Here is a 19,969-nt window from a genome sequence, read left to right as displayed (position 1 = left end):
CACCTGTTATATACCAGCTGTTTATCTCACTCAGTTTCAAAAGGTCCTATTGTGGGAACATGAAATTATCCCTATTTTACAGATGAAGCTGAAGCTTGAAGAAGTGAAGCCACTTTTCCAAGACCTCCACGCTTCAAAGCCCAGGCTCTTATTATCACACACGTCTCAACAACAGGCATCAACTAAATGCTGGGTGATGGACACCTGGTTGTAGACACACATTTGTGTCTGGTACCTGACTCTGACAGACTGAGGATGACGATTCCCTAGAGAGACCCAGCTCCTTCCATCCCCTACTCTCTCAACACAGACAACCAAGGCCAACCCTGACAAATCCCCAGGGGAACCAGGAACTGAGATGGCTTCCTTCTCGGCACAACTGCCTCTGTCCTATGCCCACTCCCAGTCTCCTCATCTAAATATGTATGATTGTGCGAGACTGTGATTCAGCAGGGAGAAGCTGGATTAAGGATGACAGCTCTTGCCTTGTCCCTGTCACATCCCTCTATGCCTGGAAGTTTCAGTGGATTCCAGGAGACTCCCGTATAAGAGGAGAGCTGTGCAAACCAATGGCTGGTACACGGCCACCCTAACCCTTCCTCGTCTGCAGGGAGTGCTTCCTTCTCTGAGCGACCAGCCTGGCTGACACAGCTTTGCTCACCCTCCTTTGGGGAACAGTCAGAGCTTGGGCCTTGTCACCTCTGCCGCCTCTCAAGGCCTGGGCTCTCCCCAGCTGCACCCATCCTGGACTGGGGAAGGAGGAGCAACAGGACAGGGACTGGGCAAATGATGGCTGCCCCCAGTCCTGGACAGAGGTCTGCCGCCCTAATACACTTACTCCTGACCAGCTCTGCCTCCCACGTACCCTTTCACCACCCTTCAAACCACAGTCCCGGAGTCTTACCGGCATGTTCCTTCTGGGTAGAGGCTGCCGGGCTGAAGGACAGTCCTCCAGGCTCCGGCCCCCCCGCCGATAGGAGCGAGTGCTCTCAGAGCTGGAAGACAGGGAAAGGCCAAGGTGACCCCTGCACCCAGAGAGCCCCTTAGAGTAGGGGGAAGGGCTCAGGGATAGAGCAAGGCTGGGGGCTTGGACTGGGTGGGTAGAGAGTCCACGAGGCCCCCAGGCTGGGTGCATCACAGGCCCCAGAGGCCCAGCACTGACCTCCACACTGAAAATTTCACCATATCTATTCCCCAAACTCCAAACTGAAAGGGTTTGCAAGGAAGAGAGGACTGGATCCTGGGCTGGGGGTGGGGACAGAGTGAAAACCCCACTGTGAACCTCTAGAACAAGCCACAGTTGGCACTAGGCCTTCGCTCTTCCAGCTTCAGCAGCCTGAGCCCCAGACTCCTCCCCAGCTCTCCAGGCCAGAGGCAGGAGCAGGTGTGTGAAGGGGGACGGGGTCCAATCACCCTCCACTTATGGTCTAGCATTTCTGCACTGTTCATGGGCCTCAGCGCTAGAAGGTATCCCAGGCTACAGGCAGGCACCGTTTAGAGGTGGCGAAGTAAATGGATGCTCAGAGAGGTCAGGAGACTTACTGAGACTGCACAGTTGGGCTTTCACCAACCTGAACCTAACAGGGGGATACATCTCTGAAGGGGTGGTTCCAGATGTCAGGCTGGGTCGGGGGGGGCCCGGGGGCTCCCAGAGGCCCTCTTCAGAGCTGGGTAGGGTTTGGTTGGGACCCCCAGGTTCCACGGGGCTTGTGAGACTGCAGGAGGAGGAGGCTGGACTGCTCAGGTTCTCAGGGACCCCAGCAGACTCCGAGCTCAGGCTGGGAACTTCGGAACGATCTGAAATCAGAAGTGATAAAGCCTGTCTTTATCACTTACTCTGTGCTCAACTTCAAAGCAGCTTTTGGCCTCTGGGATCTATCATGGTTCTCTCCCAATTCCCCAGCTCTCATCTACCTGTCCAGCACTCTCCTTCAACTCTTCACCATCATGCTTCAGTCTCATGGTTCATGATGTTCATTCCTGATGGCCAGGGCCACACTGACTAGCACTGTTCACTTCTGCTCACACCCTCTCCTCGATCTGGACTCTCCTGCTTGTCCCTCAGGCTCAGCTCTGATGCTGCCTCCACCAGGAAGCCTTCCTAACCCCCCTACCAATCCCAGCAGGAGACTCTCCCTCCCTCTCCGGAGTTCCCAGAACAAGCCTGTTCATTCATTCAACAAATAGTTCTTGACAACAGCCAAGCACTGTGCTAGGTGCTGGAGAAATAGTAGTCAACAAAACTTGCTTCTGTCCTTTTGGAATTTATCTTCTATGTCGCACTGTGCCTTATATTGTAATGAATTACATTCCAGTTTTTATCTCTCCCACTAGACTGTGTCTCAGTAGCCCCCAAGGGACTCAAGACAGTGCACGCTTAAAAAATGCTTCTCTCTCTTTTTATTTCAGTGAAGCATTGAGGAATTTGGAATAAGACGGACCTGGGTTGGAAGCCCACATCAGGGACTTAGGTATGGGATCTTGGACATGTTACTTAACATCTCTCTTCCTTTACCTGTGAGGGAGATGATAACCCCTACCTGACAGGTGACAGTGAGGACAGTATGGACTGACACAGCACTCTGAGCTCAGTGCTCCAGCACATAGCAGGCCCTCAATGAATGGCACGAGAGCATTTTTCTGGGCAGCCAACCATACCTCCACTGGCATGTCCCGCACGCCCTTGGGCCATGGTCCGAGAAGGGTTTTTGACCGGCAAAGGTGGGGGGCAATCCTCACTCTGGATCTTAGGGGCAGCTGGTCCCAGGCTGGCGATGGTCTCGTAGGTCTTGTTGCTGATGTCCAGCCTCCCACTGGCCCAGCGGACCTGGGCTGGGGGCTTCAGCGGGCAGCGCTGCTGGGGCAGAAGTGTGGGAGGGAGGATGCCCTTGGTTCCTCCAGCTCAGCCCCGCCCCTCCCCACATCAGGTCCCATGTGGACCTGGAAGACCGTCAGGTCTTCCCTTCGGCTGTCTGGAGGCCTGAGAGGCGAGGGCTGGGACGCACCTTCTCTTCCTCATCCTCCTCACTGTCAGAGCCAGGCTCTGTGGAGATCCCCCAGGGGTAGTCCAGGTGCAGGGGGAAGGCGAGGGTCCCAGCATGGGCCTGCTCCAGCTGCCAAAAACAAAGCCTTGGCAGTTCAGAAGGTCAGGGGCTCAGCAGAGAGATAGAAAGGGTCAGGGGCTCCCTCTCCTTCCCTAGACCTCACCAGCTCCTCACACTCTTTGTGCTGCTTCTTCCTGGCTATGTCCAGAGCTGTCTCTCCTGCCTCGTTCACTGTGAGGGATAAAGTCAGGGGTTGTGGTCAGGGTCAAAGAGGCATTATAACTTAGAGGTTAGGATGAGGCTTTGGGATCAAGATCGTCTGGGTTTGAATCCTGGCTCTGCTACTTCCTGGCTGTGTGACTTTGGACAAGTGACTTAACCTCTCTGGGCCTTAATTTTCTCATCTATAAAATGAGTATGATACTTGGAACTACTGACGAGGTTGTTATGAGGATTAAATGAGTTAATATACATAGAGCACTTGGCACATTACCAGGTACACATTAAACAGTAAATCATAGGATTACAAGCACTATTATTCAGATTCAGTTAATGTTTATTTGTCTAGGTACTTTAAGAAACGTTGTTTTATTTTATCCTTTCAGCAGGTCTGCTAGGTCAGTGGTATTATTCCCATTTTACAGATGAAGAAGCTTAGGTTCGAGAGATGAATGGACAAACCCCAAAGTCACAAAGGTGGTCAGAAGCAAGCCAGGATTAGAACCCAAGTCTGTGTGCAAAGTCCATGCTTGTTACCAGTGCAGGAAGTCCCCCAGGAGGGGTAGTCAGGAATGGGAGTCTGATGGAGGAGTTGTTGGAGCCCCACCTGTGCCAAGTGAGGCTCTCCCTTTCAGCAGCAGCTTGAGGCAGTCGGGTTGGTTGTAGAGAGCAGCGCAGTGCAGGGCGCTGTTCCCGTCAGCAGCCTTGGCATCCAGGTGACCACTGTGGCGGGGTGTGGGGGGGTGGGTCAGGGAGGAAGGAAGGGAACAGACAGGTGAAGGGGTCAAAGTCAGGGGGAAAAGAGAGAGAGGAAAGGAGGGAGGAGAGGGGGAGAAGAGGAAGGCAAGGGGAGCGTGAGGAGGTGGGCAGGGAGGTTCTCACCCATTTTGGATGATGAAATCCACCAGGGGCAGGGAGGCCTGGTTGGTGACTCTGACAGCCAAGTGCAGGGCGAGCTCTCCAGGTGCCTGAATACATGTCCACACCTCTGAGTTTACCCCAGTTCACCTGCCCCCCAATATTACCCTCTTAAACTCTTGCTGCCCCCTGACACCTCCAGATATGAAGCTGCCAGAACCCCTGAGAGAGGAAACTGAATGCGGAAACCTCATGTTTGGGAGGAGGATGAAAGGCCATTCCTTCACTGCTTCCTTCAGTGGTTCTACCTCCTCCTCCCCAGTAGAAGGTGTTTCCCAAACTTGGTTCTTGGCCTTGGACTCTTCTCTCTGCCCCCAGAGACGTCGAATAACCTCAAGCTTTCAGTTAACACTCACGTGTAGGCTGCTCCAAATTCTTACCCCATCTAAGTGCTACACCCACCCTGCCCACTGGATAGCCCACGAGATATCAGGCAGACAGCTCAAAGACATGGCATCCAATTTTTGATGTCCAATCAGTGTCAATTTATTCCTTCAAATGTCTCTGATATCCTTTCCCCCTTGGCTCACGTGATGTTTGTTACTAGAATCACCAGTGCAATAGCCTTCCTTGCTCTGACCTGACCCACCCCTCCCCATTTCTAAGGCTATACAAGGGAAAAAAAGATTCTAACGTTTATCGCACATATATTATGCACCAGGCCCTTTCATACGGGACTTAATTCTCACTTCAACCCCATGGGTGCTATCATTAACCCGTTTTACAGATGAGAAAATGAGACTCAGAGTTCAGTAAACTGCTCAGGATCACACAGCTAGGAAAAGACAGAGCCAGGATTTTGGCTCGGGACTGCTTGACTTAAGTTGTGCTCTCTCCCATTTACCCCTCTGATGGGTGCGGTTTGAGCAGATGTCAGAGGTGGGGCAGGGGGGAGTAACAGCCAGCCCTGGAGGAGGACTGGGGCGTGCTAAGTATGGCTGGGTTATAAGTGGCCCTTGGAGAGGGTTCTCACCTGCCCCTCAGGCCCCGGCAGTGGCTGTCCAAAGTCCTGCCCATTAGCGAAGGCCTCCAGTACTGACAGGAGGTCCCGGTTACAAATGGCCGTCCAGAGTCTCTGAGGCTCGGGGGTGGACCGCCGGGCAAACCTGTGTTCCACATACTTGGCCACGATATAGTCCCTGCGGGTGCTCCTGTCAAAAATAACCGCGGGATGTCAGAGCAAGGACCGTTTCTACTCAGCTGACCCTTGAAACCACCCCACATGTCCTGGACTCTTCCAGATCTGAGGCTCCCCTCTCCCCAGACTTCTCCCTGGGAGCCGGGAAAGCAGAATCCCCCGGCCAGAATCTGCCCCCAGCTGAGAATCGCCTTACATGTCACTCTCAGTTGAGGGTTTAGGGCCGCCGTGCGAGGGCAGCTGGGCCTCCATGACCTCATTGAAGCGAGTGTTTCCGATGTTCAAGGCCAGCTGGGTTCGCGGGAAAGCAGTGGGGGTAAGACGCGGTGGTTAGGACAGCGCCCCCTGGAGGATTGAGCTTCCAGAGGTCCCGCCCCTCAGCCTCCCTCCGGGTCCAGGCTCGGCTCCGCCCCGCCCATCCTCTTTTTGGCTCGTCTGGGTCCTGCCCCAACTTGGCCCTGCCTCACCTTGGCCCCGCCCCATCCGACCCCATAGGCTCCAGCTGAGTCCTTCGGGCCCAAGCCCCGCCCCCTCATCAGACCACGCCCCTGATCGCCCTCCGGCCCCGCCCCGCCCTCACCAACAGCTCGGAGGGGCCCAGCAGGTCCAAGGTGAGGGACTGCATGCGTGAGAAGCGCACGCCCAGCTCGCGGTGGACGCCGGAGCACTGGATGCAGGTGAGCACGCCCAGGTTGGTGCTGAGCCAAGTGGGGTCTGCAAAGTAGGGCAGCTCGTGCCTGGAGGCGCGGGCCCCTCCCCTCCGTTTCCACCTCCCTCCTCGTCCGGCCCCACCTGCAGCCCCGCAGTCGCAGCACTGGCCATTCCCGGGCCTGCTCTTGACCTCGGCGATGAGCAGCTTGGTGAGGTCCTGGGGCTCCCCGTCCAGCCCGGCGCCCCCCCAGGGCCCCGGGCCGCCGCTGGGCTCCCCCAGAAAGGCACTACTCAAGGCTTCGTCCTTGCTGTTCTGCAGCACTGACACCCACCTGCAGAGAGTGAGGCGTGGCGTGGGCATGACGCCCGCGTGGTGCGGTCCTGTATCGGGCCGGAGGTTGCTCCCCTGCCCCCAACCCCAGGCTAGCCGTGGGGGCACTCACGCCTCACACTCATGTTCGTCCTCCGCCTGGAAGTGGTATGTCCTGTTGTCTGTGGGGAGAGGGGCGTTGTCTGGCTCACAGAAATCCTGCTGTCCTTGCTGCCCTGGGCCTGGGAAGCCCTCACCCCCACCGCCGGCTCCAGACGGAGGTTTTGTTCCTTGGGGCCAGGCTCTGCTAAGCTACAGTGGGCGGGTAATGACAGTGGCCAGCAGAGGGGGCAGTTTCTCAGAAGAAACCTCCAGAGTAGGACCCCAAGAAGGCCCTCTGTGTGAAGCCCAGCTTCCAGGGTCAGGCGAGGTTTCCCAGGGCACAGGGCCCCCCTCAGCTCACGGGCAGAGGAGCCTCTGAACCTACGGCCCCCTCCCCTCCCAGCCCCACAGCCTCCCTTCGGGTCTTCCTGCTCCCCACCTCTCCCCCTCGTCCCCCAGCCCGCACCAGCTGCCAGATTGCTGGGCCAAAGGTTCCGCTCAAATCACGCCACTTCCCTGCTCCAAGGCCTCCCATGGCTCCCTCCTGCCAGGAAATAAGGTCCAAACCTTTAAGAGGCGGTCCCAGGCTTCATCTCCCACTACTGCTATGGGAACCCTGCACCCTGTCTAAACTGGAGGACCCACTCTCCTGGTTCCATGCCTTTCATCTCCTGAAACATCCTCCCCCAGACTCTATGTTTTGTGTCCTTCAAGGCTAAACTCCGAGAAGGCTTTCCTGATTCCTCACAGCAGGGCAGGCCTTCCCTCACTCTAACATATCTTTTAAAATTTTATTTATTTATTTATTTATGGCCACGCCGCATGGCTTGCGGGATCTTAGTTCCCTGACCAGGGATTGAACCCAGGCCCTCGGCAGTGAGAGCGCTGAGTCCTAAACACTGGACCCGACAGGGAATTCCCCGCTCACTATAATCTCTGATGGTGCTATATCTGCACCTCTCTTCTGGACATTTCCCATCACCTTGCAGTTCCGGGTCCCCACCTCACAACCCTGCCAGACAGAGCTCCCTGAAGACCAGATCTAGGTCCTTCTCAGCCTGCGCTGGCGCTCATGAAAAGCCTGTCACCAAGACCCCAAAAGATGAAAACTGAACATTTTAAAGTAATAATTTTGAAAGCCAAATTACCCAAATCCATTTAAATATGCTTTACAGAAATAATCATATTTAATGTGGGGTGTGGGTGCATTTTAATGTTTAATGTGACATGGGGTGAAGCCTCTGAAAAGTGTCCAGAGCTTAAGGAGTCTTATGCCTGCCGTAGCAACTATTTGATAAACACATGTGGAATTGTACACAGGCCCCTAATTGGAGCCTCCCAGGAGCTGACAGGTCTCTCAGAGAAGCCCTGGGCAGTTGCTGGGTAGGGGGCAGGGACTACTCACGGGTCACCAGGTCAAAGCACTTTTTCTCCTCGGGGTTTGGCCTCACTTGGCACGTCAGCAAGGTCAGCTTCACTGGTGGCCGGTTTATCTGTGCGAAGTTGGGAATGGAGGATGTACATGTTACCCTCTGGGCCTCCCAAACTCTTAGGCTTGTTTCCCAATCTGTTAAATGGGCATAATAATCGTGTTCCAGTTTATGTCTCCCCTCTCCTAGCACCTCAAGGATGTGGAGTGTGAGGCTTTGGATCCCTTTCTCCCTCCCACAGGGAGTCTCCAGTTCCCTGGATCCAGGTTTGCAACCAGTCTTAGAGGGAGGGTTTGACATCTGTCTGCTCTGAACACCAGGAGGAGAGGACCTATCATGTCCTGAGATCCCCCCAGCCCTCACCGTGCTGTGTGAGATGGTCAGGCAGCCATACTTGACTCCACACTTCCTTTTCTGCCAGACTCTTCGAATTCTAGGGCCCAGAGGGATAGAAAGACAGTCACTCAAGGCTCACACCTAATTCCCCTGTATCAGTGAACAGAGTCCTGGACCAGGACTCACTTCTTCACCTCTTCTGTCCTGTGACCCCTATGCCCCTCACTCCCTGGGCTCCCTTCTGCTGGAGGGGACACAGCCTTGCCATTAGGAAGCTCCCAGTCAGACAGCCCCACTCTCTAGGAATCTTTATTCTAAAGGGGCACGTGACCTTGGCCCTCTGAGACCTTCCAGTCTGATGGACGAGACAGTTCCCAACCTTAGGGACCTCCTAGTCTGAGAGGAGGAACAGGTTCTTGACCACAACAGATGAATTATGGTTAAAGACAAAGCAAGATAAATATCGAGCCCTCAAAAATAAAATTAGCAAATCCATGATCAAAGCTACTTGGCACTTTTCCTGTAAGAGGTAAATATTAATTGGTTTAACAAAGGTATTCTTCTCTGATAAAAACCGATTAGTAAGTAAAAAAATTAACGGATTCCCATAAAGGCCTTTGCATTTCACAGACTGATTTTTTTTTACAACAGGGAGCAGGGCACAGTCAACAGTTTCATTTCCAGGCAGTCAATATATTATAGAGATTACGGGTGAGGCCATGGAGACTGTCTAGTGCATAATAAGTGCTCAGAAATTGTTCGCTGCTGCTATTCTTCTTCTTTACGTTAAGAACAACCACCAACTTTAGCAGAAATTCACGAGCCCAGGATTCTGATGATTTTGCACTGCCAGAGTGGAGGGTCCTGGAACCCTCAGGGTCTACACAGATGATAGGAACAGTCCCTTCAGGCAGCTCACCCAGCCCTATCATTTACTGGCTGGGTGGCTTTGGGCAAGTTACTTGAGCTCTCTGAGTCACTTACCCATCACTTTTCTTGTACAGAAAGCCCACCTTCTCTGTCCCAAACTGCTTGTTGCCTTGGTGCTGGTGGATGCTGTAGCCACCTCCTGAGTTCTTCCGGCTCAGAGTCTCCTGTTCCTCGGACATGCAAAGGAGACCTCAGGGCATGTGGGTGGGAAGAGCCCCAATCTGCAGGGGTCTCACTCAGGGAGACTTCTCAAGGGGACGCTATGGGGTCTTCCTTCTCTCCCTCCCTCCAGGGTGGGCCTTGGGAGTGGGCACTTGGTTGGGTATGATTCAGGGGCTGACTTCTCTGCTCTCAAGCTGCAGCGTCCCTCGGAGGGAGTCCCGGAGCTGGGTCAGCTTCTGTAGCTCCTCCTCCTGGGCTTGATGCAGCTATGCGACAAAGGGCAGGACCCCATCATCAGCCAGCAGATGTGCCAGGTACAGAGCCCAGACCCAGAGCAGCAGGGCAATAGCCGCCTTGCTCTCTGGACAGAAGCCAGCAATTCCACGGCCACAGATTCTCCCGGAAGGACAGGGGACTTGACCACAACCTCAAGGGTGAGGCCCAACTTACTGCGTGTACTGAGGCTGCCAGCTTCTCAATGAAGGGGGACAGGCTCTGAGCAGCCTTCCAGCCATCTTGGAAAAAGCTAAGAGTGTGAGGCCAAACAAGGGACCAGAGAGAGAGATGAAAATGAGAGGGGAAGTGTGGGAGAAGGTGCTCTAGAGATCACAGGGCACCTGGGGGCAATATAGTGTGACGGCCACGAGCAGGCACCCCGGAGTCAGAGTGTCTGGGTCCAGATCCCACTTCCTAGCTGTGTGACCTTAGTAAATCTGAGCCTAAATTTTCTCTTCTATAAAATGGGGATACTAGCAGTAGCTGCTCACAGGGGTGTGTGTAGGGTACGTAGTGCTTGATACGTGGTGAGCATTCAATAAAGAGCAGCCGTAAAAAGCATTACCAGTGAGGTACAGACACACACGGAAGCCTCAAGGGTCTGCCAGAGCCTGGGGATGGCCTTGTTCTCGGTTGCCTGAAGGGTCAAGGGGCAAGCGACTGTGGGGATGGGGGTGGCACACGGGGAGAAACCTACTTGTGCTGGGCGTGGAAGAACTTGATGAGGCTCTGCAGGAAATCAGGACCTTGCTTCATCTGGCTCTCCCCGGCTTTCAGCAGATACTGGGGAGAGGGCAGGGAAAGGTGTGTGATGTGAGCAAAGCTGAATCCTGGGCACAAGGGGCTGCCGTCCCCATCCCAGGCTAATCCTTTTGGCCATGACTGGACCTTGGTGACCCCTCAAGGGCCATCTGGCAAGGACCTGGGCTGAGACAGTGACTGGGACCCCGGGGACGTTCAGGGATGCAGACAGGAAGACACATCCCACCCCTCCCTCGGCCTGGGGCACCCCTTACCTCACACATGTGCAGCTGGAAGACGCGTCGCTCTCTCTGGGTGTCCTGCGCCACCTCCCCGGCACTCCCTCCTGTCACCCTGGCCCGGTCCCTCTCCTTCTCCAGCCTGGCCCTAGGCCCCCAGGAAAGAGAGGCCTGAACAACTCTCACTATCCCCTCGCATGGCCCACCATCCCTACATGCTCCTGTCTGTACGGGCACACGAGAGTGAGGGGACCCTCCTCTGCGCAGCTGTGTGGTGGGGCTGGGGTACAACGGTCAACAGTGTGGATTCAGGGAATGTACAGGCTGGTGAGGGGGGGAGTCAGCCCCGTGAATCAAATCACAGCCTTGAAGAGAGCAATGGGAGAGTAAAATGGGGGATCCGACCTCATCCAGCTACTCAGGAAGTGATGCTGGAGCTGGGATCTGAAGTCAGAGGAAGCTAGGGCTGGGTGGGAGGGTCAGACCACGGGACAGCCCAGAGGCAGGAGAGATCAGGGCTCACAGTGGAGACAGAGAGGGAGGTGGTTCCACGTGAGGTAAAGAGAGGCCAGACCACGCAGGGCCTGAGTCAGACCGTGTTGACGTTCTTGGTCTTTATCCCAAGAGCAATGGGAAGGAGTTGATGGTTTCTAGGCAGGGAGGGGATGGGCTCAGATAGGGCCAGGTGGGATTGGGGGTAACCGGTTCTGATTTTTCTGGAAGGGATTTAGGACCATGTGGGTTAAAAGACCACAAGGTGCCTTCATTCTTCTGAGCCATGGAGCTTCCCATTTAAAGCTTAAAAAACCTTGATTCTTTTCTTTGTAGGTGAAGACAGAAAGCGCTCCCCATCCTGTAGCTAAGAGTAACCTGGGCTTTCTCCCCTAAGGATCTCGGAGTTGGTGGCTTCTCCTGTTTGTGGATGGGTGGAACTGTGTATAAATGGTTTCCTGGAAATCCCACACCCATCAGACCACCCACTTCCAGCCAGGAGAGTATTTCCAAATCTGGGGCTGGACGCATGAGACCGTGAATCCCGTGTAAAGGAGACAGCTTGTGTATAGTTTTGCTCCCAGTGGGTGCCAGCCCTGAGCAAAGAAAAGAGACGCGGGATAACCTTACATCTGCATTACTTCCCCTCTCCAAGCCCCAGTCTCCTCATCTGGAAAATGGGGACCTCTATCTGTACCCAGATGAGATAAAGTATGCAAAAGACTTAGCAGACAGAAGACACTACAGTATAATATTATAGGCCCCTTTAAGCTTCAGTTTTCCCATCTGTAAACTGAGGAAGCAATGACCCAGACTGAGTTCTCAGGCCCCTTCTGGTTCTAAAGTTCTAGACCTTACTGTCGTCAGACCTCTGGAATGGTGTTTATTTGCAGAATCTGTCCCTGAGACCCAGAGGGCAGTTTCTCAACCTTGGAACTAAAGACATTTTGACTAGATAATTCTTTGCTGTGGGGGTCCTCCTGTGCATTGTAAGATGTTTAGCAGCATCCCTGGCCTCTGCCCACTAGATGCCAGTAGCATCTGCCCTGTTGTGACAACCACAAATGTCTCCTGGGGGTGCAAAATCACCCCTGGGTGAAAACCACTGCTCTAGAGCAGAGTTCTGCAGGGTTTTTGTGTGTGTGTGTGTGTGTGTGGTTTTGTTTGTTTTTAATGGTTTAGGTTTTCCTTTAGGTTTTCCCTAAAGCTTTGTGATACCTCAAGAGGGAATCTGTGGCAGGGGAGTGGAGTTAGGTGAGGACTGACCCTGTGAACGGGCCTGGGGGTCAGGGCAGATGCTTTTTTGGGATCTGAAGATGAGCAGCAGAGAGAGAAGTGGTGGCCAGGCCTGAGCAACAATAAGCCTGGCAGCTTGCTAAGGAGGGCGGGAGACTGAGGGGGCAGAGCAGCTGGGAGAGGGCAAGGGCAGCTCCCATCTACATTGTTACCATATCTGCAAAAAGTGAGAGGGACTTCCCTGGTGCTCCAGATTTAACAGACTCTGCGCTTCCACTGCAGGGGGCATGGGTTCGATCCCCGGTGGGGGAACTAAGATCCCGCATGATGCATGGCATGCACCCCCCCAATAAGTAAATAAATAGGGAGAAATGAAAAAATAAGCTAAATATTTATCAACAGGAAGTAGTTAAATAAATGATGCTATGTGCACATATAGGAATACTATGCAGCTGTTAAAAAGGATGGGGGAAATCTATATATACTGGCATGGAAAGAAGTCTGCTCCAGAGTATATGGACAAAAAGGAAGCCACAGTATAGTACAGTGGCTAGAAATGTGGATTCTGGATTTGAATGGCAGCTCCCTCACTTACTTAATCTTATAAATCTTTCTAAGCTTCAGTTTCCCCATTTCAAATAGGAGACTAATACTGCCTAGTTCTCAGATGGTTTAGTGCACTGGAAACATTTCGTACAGTCCCTGGTGTATGGTAAGCCCTCAATAAATGACAGGATTATAGTAATAACTTGATGATTCCCTTAGATAATTTATTTTTATTTATTTATGCATTTATTTATCTATCTATCTATGGCTGCTCCATGTGGCTTGTGGGATCTTAGTTCCCCGACCAGGGATTGAACCTGGCCCCCAGCAGTGAAAGCGCTGAGTCCTAACCATTGCACCGTCAGGGAATTCCCTAGATAATTTTTTTAGTGTAGCATACCTCCTATTTATTTATTTAACATTTTTTTATGCAAGGTCTAGTGGAGGTTAGAGGACAGAAGCTACTTAGCTCAGGATGAAGATAAGCTGTGAAGTATGATACATGGCCTTGTGAATTACCATAGCCCTGTCCCTCAGCCTCAGCTATGGTAATTTACAAAGATTTCCCTACAAAGTCTGAAATAGTCACCTGAAATGACCTGATACACCTCAGACTAACAGCTGGGAGTGCTTTCATTCCACCGCACACAACCCCACACAGAAAATGGCAAATCCCATTCCCTCCCTGTCCTCAAAGTATGACCAATGTTTCATAAACATTTCAAATGTTAGGAATATTTTTATTTTCTTTGAGTGGAGTTGCAGCAGGAATGAAAAGTGCTGAAAGGCTAGTTACTAAGAAGACAGAGATAACTGGAGGAGGGGACCACAGCCACAGTCTAACACTATTCAGGGGATGAGGAACAGGTACCAGTGGAGTGAGGAGGTCGGGGGGAGGGAGACGGGAGAGGAAAGGAATCAAAACGAATCATGCATCTGCCAACCTGACACCTTGAACCACCTCTCCTGTGATGCCTTTTCCAACCACCCTTCCCTCCACCCCAAAACTGCCTGCCTGTTCTGCCACCTCTGTGCTGATGCCTTCATCATAGCACTGTCACTTTGTATTTTCATTATTTTGGGACCCACCTCCCTTCTTGCTTACAAACCAGTGGGATCCACTAAGGCAGGGATTGTGGTGATATTTTTCCCTCACTACTTACCTATAAATTGGGGATAATAGCACCTTTCCCTTCCAAGATGAATAACCAATGACAGACGCAAAGAGCTTATCACAGCAGTTGGCACAAAGGAAGCTCTTAAGTAAGTATAAGTATTAGCTGCTATTATTAATAATTATTTTTAAGTGCTAATTTTGTGCTGAGTGCTCTGCTAGGCCCTTCACACACTAAAGCAATAATCTCATGAGGCAGGAATCATTACTCCATTTTACAGATAAGTCACTTGTCCAAGGCACACAGCTGCTAAGTACTAGAGGATCTGAACCCAAGTCAGCCTGATGCTAGAGCCTCAGGGACAGCAGTGGTAACAAACACTGTGGCTCAGATTTGTTCCATCCCTCCTTCCCTGCCTGGTTCCCCCAGCTGGTGACAGTCACAGTGTCTTTTCTGATAGATCACGGTCAGGGACTATTTTCCAAAAGATGAAGCTGAGATCCAGAGAAGGGAGGTAATTGCCCAAGATCCCAGGCTGGTCGGGGAAATGCTAGGAGCAGAGGTCTGGGCTTTTGCCTCTGAACCCCTTGCTGTGTTATTCTGGCCCCAGTTCTGGCTCAGAAAGATGGCCAATAAGTACGTGTTGAACTGCAGTGCCAGGTGCTGAATATGCACTGCACTTATTTCATCTCCACGTCAACCCTGCAAGGTATCGTTGGCCCCATTTTTCAGGTGAGGAAACAGCCCTGAAAATGGAACAGCCTAGATAACTGTGTCCCCTGCACAGGGCCTGGGATGCCTTCCTTAGCAGCCCCAGGTGGAGAGGGAGACCCCCTATATGAACAACCAGGGGGTGAGAATCCCGGTGGTATTCAACAGATACTATCAGGGCCCTTGGGCCCTTGCAGTTGCTGCCTAGACTGGTTTGGTTAAGAATGAGTTTGGAATTACACAGCAACGCATGGCTCGCTAATATCTAGCTATACCTGGAGCCCTCATAAAACGAATGTACACAGACACCTGTGCCAGGACATGTAGCTCGATCTATGTTATAGAAGCAGGAGCCAGGAGACCACTGGAAGAAGAAGGCCAGACTCAGAAGTCCTGGGTTCTAGCCCAGGTCCTATCGATAACTCACTGCGTAACCTCAGACAAGCCCCTTTCCCCATTATCACACACAGTCTTTTCTTTAAACGAAACCTTACAGGCAAGATCAATATATCAATCTGGTAAAAGCAGAGCTACTTGGGGAAGGTCAGCAAGGTAGGGCTTATTCTTTCTATTTAGTAGATGATGCCCTGAAAGGCTAAAAGGCTAAGGGCTTAGTCAAGGTCACTCAGGAAGATGAAGACCATGTGATCACACATCAAATCCTAAAGAGAAAGATCACCTGCCTGCCTGTCCACACCCCTCCCTAGGCCTCTGATGAGAACAGATGGCCACGCTCATCACAGCTCCCACACCCTTCACCACAAGATCTACACCCACAGCGGGAGTGTAGATGGAGATCCTCGTTGGTGGGGAGGAGTTTCGGCCTCCTTCAGACTCAGGGAGTTCCCCATGGTGCCGGGAGCTTGAGGAACAATAAAGCTCCAGGATCTACTTCTTGGAAGGATTTTACAGAAATAATTATGGGTGGGAGCAAGGATTTAGTTCCAAGGATGCTTCCCCAACAACAGGGGCAGATTAAATACATTGTGGATTATGCATATGTTGACACACAGTGCACCCATTTAAGTGACGTTGTATAAAAATATGTAATGATGTAGAAAGATGGTCACAATGTATTTTTAAGCAAAAAACCCCCAGTATGATTATTATGATCTCGGTTTTGTAAAAATATTTCTTTATATATAGAAAAATGACTAGAAAGATGTTAATACTTTAGGCTTGGAAATGAAGGATCTTCTTCCTGGTTTTTGGTAGTTTCCCCTCCCCCCGCTTCCCCCTCCCAACCCCCTGCCTCAACATGCCACTTGTGGGATCTTAGTTCTCCGATCAGGGATTGAACCTGGGCCACGGCAGGGAAAGCACCGAGTCCTAACCACTGGATCACCAGGGAACTCTCCCCCACCCTCCACTTTTTTAAAATGATGAAATTACAGTGCTACACACACTATGTAAAAAAATTCTAACAATAGAGAAGTACTAGATATTCCCCCACATGACCCTCATCTTCTCCTAGAGATAATTAAAAATGTTTCCTCTTCTACTTCTCCATATTTTCTAAGTTATTCATAATGAACACATATTGCTTTTGCAAAATGCAAGAGAAGCCAAAATTTTACAAAGAAGAGCAAACGATGCCCTGAGGTACAGGGGGCCCAGCTGGGTCCTGGCAGAGGGCTGGGGCCAGGACCTGGACAGAGTTTGGCAGGCAGAGCCCGAGGGGTCCCTGCTCAGGGGCAGTTGGTTACTGGGTACCTGGGACTCCCTCTGTCTCCCTAATGTCCCAGTAGCTAGGGAGAAATCTGGAGTATTGTGTGTTGCACACAAGAGGCCCGGGTATGGCCTTTCATCCTCTGTGTCCAGCTAAATGTTTATAGATACTGCCTGGTGCTGCAGAAATAGGATCAACGAACGTGAATCCCAGCTCTGCCTCTGCCTAGCTGTGTGGCCTCGGGCAAGTAACTTAACCGCTCTGAACCTCTAATTCCTCCTCTGATAATTGGGATACTCATATCTCCCTCACAGGGCTGGGTGAGTGTGAGGATGGATGTCTGGCACATGGAGGTGTTGAGTAAATGGATGCTCCTTTCCATCTCTCTGCCCATGTCTGGCACCACTGAGCAGATGAGTCTCTGAGAGCAGCAGCTTGGGGTCCCTTCACAATAGCTCCCCTTTAGTCATCTCGTGGTCCAGCCCCCAGACTCCCGTCAGGCCTGGGCATAAACCAGCCCCCATAAACATTTCTAGAGAGCGAGGTGCCATGTGCTTCTGGGTGACGTGCCCTGGCAGCACTTAGGTTCTTCCCCATATCCAGCCTCCCACTGCAACAGAAACATTGCTCTCCTGGACAAACCATCCTGGCTGCAGCCACTTACATTTTGGCTTCGTAGTCCTTCCATGCCTTCTCCAGTTGCTTTTTAGAATCCTGTAGTTCAGAAAGAACAATTTGCCCAAAGGGGCTCTTGGGGTCTGGAATCTACAGTACACTTTGCTACCATTAGGGGGACCCTGCACTTGCATGCTCCCCTGTGCTGCTCAGAGCCACAATCCAACCCCCCGCTGCCCACACAGCCCTGACTGCAAACCTGACCCCCCCAAAATAGACCCAACCAACCCCATTTCTCAGAGCTGAGCCCCTTCTTCCAACTGACCTCTTCCTGCAGTTGCCAGTAATCCATCTGAATTGGTAGGCTCAGGCCTAGGGTATTGGGGAGATTTTGGGGGGTCTGCCCTGAGTCCCCTCCCTTAGAAGATGGAGATCACCATGAGGAAAAGGATGGAGGATAAAGATCAGAATCCTCCCCTAACTTTACCCCACTGTTTCTCCTGCCTGGTACTTGCTCACCCTTTCAACAGGAAGGTACAGGTGGAGGGACATATGCACAGAGAGGCTAAGAAGTCTACCTGAGGCCACACAGCAAGCCGGAGAGACCTGGCTTATCCCTGGCCTAGTTTGCCTGGGCCTCATCCAGCAGGCTGCTCACACCCTTCAGAACAGCCCCCCTGCCCCCACCCCTAAACTTCCAAGGTGCCCCAGTCTACCAGGCGAAAAAGCTGCTGGTCTGGTTTGGGTGGTTCCCGGGGCGAGGAGGAAAGCCTCTGCGGGGAGAACCTCTCAGGGGCCTTCTGGGGCAGACTTCCCAGGGAGATTATTCTGTTACTCTCTTTGAGTTCTACTTTGCCTCTAGCCAGGAGCTGCCTGCTGCAGAGAGAGCAGCCAAGCATGGGAGTCAGGAGGCCTGACTCTCACACTGGCTCCTCCACTGACCAGCTGTGTAAACTGTAAGCAGGTACCAAACTCCCTGAGCCTCAGTTTCCTCAACTGCAAAACGGGGATAACAGCACCTACAGGACCCCTGCCTCATTGGGTTGTTGTAAAGGGCCCTGGAAGACAGTAAGTCAGCCATCCTAGGCTCACCCCAGGGCCAGGTCCTCCTGTCATCCTGAGGGTCAGTAATGTGGGGTCAGCACACCCACTGTGACAGCCTCGCTTGGCTTCCGTCCTCAGCCCAGCCTTGCCTCCCCTGTCGTCTCCTGCCCACCCCTGTCTTGCTCCATCCCACCACCTCTGCACTCCCCCTGCTGCCCATGTGGAAACTCACCTGTCGCCCGTCCCTCAGCTGCCCCTTCAACAGACTGTCCAGGGGGAAAGAGACAATGTTGTTCAGGTTCTGAACCTGGAAAAAGCAGAGACCCCCATACCCCACCTTGGGTGACTGTCCATCCAGCCCCAAGGGGCTCAGGGTACGGTGAAGCATCACAAGGCCAAGGACAGCACTGGGGTAAAGGAGGCAGGGGAGAGAAAGACAAGAAGGTGAAGGAGTACAAGGGGTGGCGGGGTCGGCCTCCTGTGGAAGCTCTTCCCCTCCCCTGACTAATCCGCCTTATCACCTCACTGCTCAATCCATGGCATCCATGGTCAGCCTGTCTTTGTCCCTTTGCCAGAGGGACACCCTCACCTCTCCTCTCTGACCCTCTGAGGTCCACCTGTATCGCCATCTGTTGTTTCTGTCTGGCTAGTTCCTCGACTCCTTTTATAATGTGGGGAACCCATTCCCTATGGTCACATGGGGTGAACACAGGAGTCAGAGCTGACCAGAGTGCCCCACCCTCCGGCTACTGTGATTGGATCAGAAACAGGCACATGACCCAAGCCAGCCAATCGGGATACTTCCTGGGACTTCTCTGCCAAAGTCACGGGAGAAAGATTGTCTTTCTTCTGTAAGGTGTGAATCTGGGCCTGCCCACTGAGCAGAGACAGAGAGAAACTCTTTAAGAGAAAGAAAAGGAGCCTAAGACCAGCTGCATACCTGGACTTCCCATTACAGGGGCCAGTGAATTCTCTTTTTAAAAATTAACCTAGGGAATTCCCTGGTGGTCCAATGGTTAGGATTCAGCACTTTCACTGCCAGGGCTGGGTGGGCCCAGGTTCAATCCCTAGTCAGGGAACTAAGATCCCACAAGTTATGTGGCGTGGCCAAAAAAAAAAAAAAAGATTGAAAGAGAGAAAAAGACATATAAAAAGAAAAAAATTAACCTAGTTTGAGTTGAATTTCTGTTATTTGGCAACTCAAAACAGCCTATCTAATATTTCAGCCCACCTTTCAAGGTACAGCTCGGGCCTCCCCTCCTCCAGGAAGCCTTTCTGACTACTTTCTCCTGTGGCCTATCCTGACCTCCCCTTTTCTGAGCCATGGCAGCCCTAGGCCTCTGACCCAAGCCACTGGGTCCTTGAGTTTGTGCCACACTGCTGGTCTTGCTTGGTGTCATTTCACATCTCAGTTCCTCGACTAGGCTGTGGCTCTCCGAGGCAGTCTGACTCTTCCCTGTGTCACCAGCCCCTGGTACACCACCCACCACTGAGGAGACGCTCAGCAAACACTAGTTTGACTGAAACAAGGGGAGGAGAGGTAAAGACAAAAGATGTCACTGATTCAGTTGAACCCAAACACTGTTAAAGGCCTCTACGTGCAAGACAGGGAGCGAGGCAGTGCTACGCAAAAAGACAAAATGATGACAGATGGCAATATTAGCTAATGTTAACTGAGCACTACCCTGGAGCAGGCACTTAACTTGCGAAATCCTCATCACCACTCTGTGAGGTGGGGACCACTGTTATCCCCATTTTACAGATGAGGCTTGGGCAGGCTGAGGCACTTGCCCAGGGTCATACACCTAGTGAGCAGCAAAGCAGGGATTCAAGGCCTGAGTCTAAGCCTGAGGTGTGGGTGCTTGATCACTAAGCAAACTGCCTCGTAGAGATGATGTGGTCCCCGCCAGCCAGGAAGGGCCCTGGGTGAAACTTGAGCCACGAAAGCTGGGCCAAAAGCTATGAAGCCTAGAGGGAGACAGGCTTTCCTGGGAGGTGGTACAGCCAGGCTTGTGCTCGGATGCTGGGTTCAAATCAGCTGTGTG

At 52.4% G+C, this 19,969-nt stretch overlaps 1 protein-coding gene across 7 annotated transcripts in view; it reads right to left on the bottom strand.

Annotated features, from left to right (window-relative positions):
* ASAP3 (ArfGAP with SH3 domain, ankyrin repeat and PH domain 3) overlaps nt 1-19,969 on the bottom strand; it is a 47,072-nt gene that overhangs the window by 1,391 nt on the left and 25,712 nt on the right. The window contains exons 4-24 of one of the 7 annotated variants that reach the window (XM_029228610.1): nt 18,157-18,231; nt 16,930-16,979; nt 10,533-10,644; nt 10,214-10,299; nt 9,691-9,766; nt 9,420-9,506; nt 9,133-9,242; nt 8,176-8,245; nt 7,788-7,875; nt 6,414-6,462; nt 6,112-6,302; nt 5,900-6,033; nt 5,516-5,610; nt 5,155-5,332; nt 4,146-4,231; nt 3,871-3,986; nt 3,208-3,275; nt 3,006-3,113; nt 2,659-2,857; nt 1,572-1,797; nt 905-995 (exon numbers count right to left, since the gene is read on the bottom strand). In XM_029228610.1, the coding sequence (XP_029084443.1) occupies nt 905-995; nt 1,572-1,797; nt 2,659-2,857; nt 3,006-3,113; nt 3,208-3,275; nt 3,871-3,986; nt 4,146-4,231; nt 5,155-5,332; nt 5,516-5,610; nt 5,900-6,033; nt 6,112-6,302; nt 6,414-6,462; nt 7,788-7,875; nt 8,176-8,245; nt 9,133-9,242; nt 9,420-9,506; nt 9,691-9,766; nt 10,214-10,299; nt 10,533-10,644; nt 16,930-16,979; nt 18,157-18,231 (2,295 nt within the window). Of the gene's footprint in view, nt 1-904; nt 996-1,571; nt 1,798-2,658; nt 2,858-3,005; nt 3,114-3,207; nt 3,276-3,870; nt 3,987-4,145; nt 4,232-5,154; nt 5,333-5,515; nt 5,611-5,899; nt 6,303-6,413; nt 6,463-7,787; nt 7,876-8,175; nt 8,246-9,132; nt 9,243-9,419; nt 9,507-9,690; nt 9,767-10,213; nt 10,300-10,532; nt 10,668-16,929; nt 16,980-18,156; nt 18,232-19,969 lie in introns of all 7 variants that reach the window. The other 6 variants (XM_029228611.1, XM_029228608.1, XM_029228612.1 and 3 more) reach the window with 6 other exon arrangements.

Source organism: Monodon monoceros, unplaced genomic scaffold (assembly GCF_005190385.1).
Source record: "Monodon monoceros isolate NGI ecotype Baffin Bay Population unplaced genomic scaffold, NGI_Narwhal_1 Super_Scaffold_18, whole genome shotgun sequence".
In the NCBI taxonomy this organism is placed as follows: Eukaryota; Metazoa; Chordata; class Mammalia; order Artiodactyla; family Monodontidae; genus Monodon; species Monodon monoceros.
This window is presented reverse-complemented; position numbering and strand designations above follow the sequence as displayed.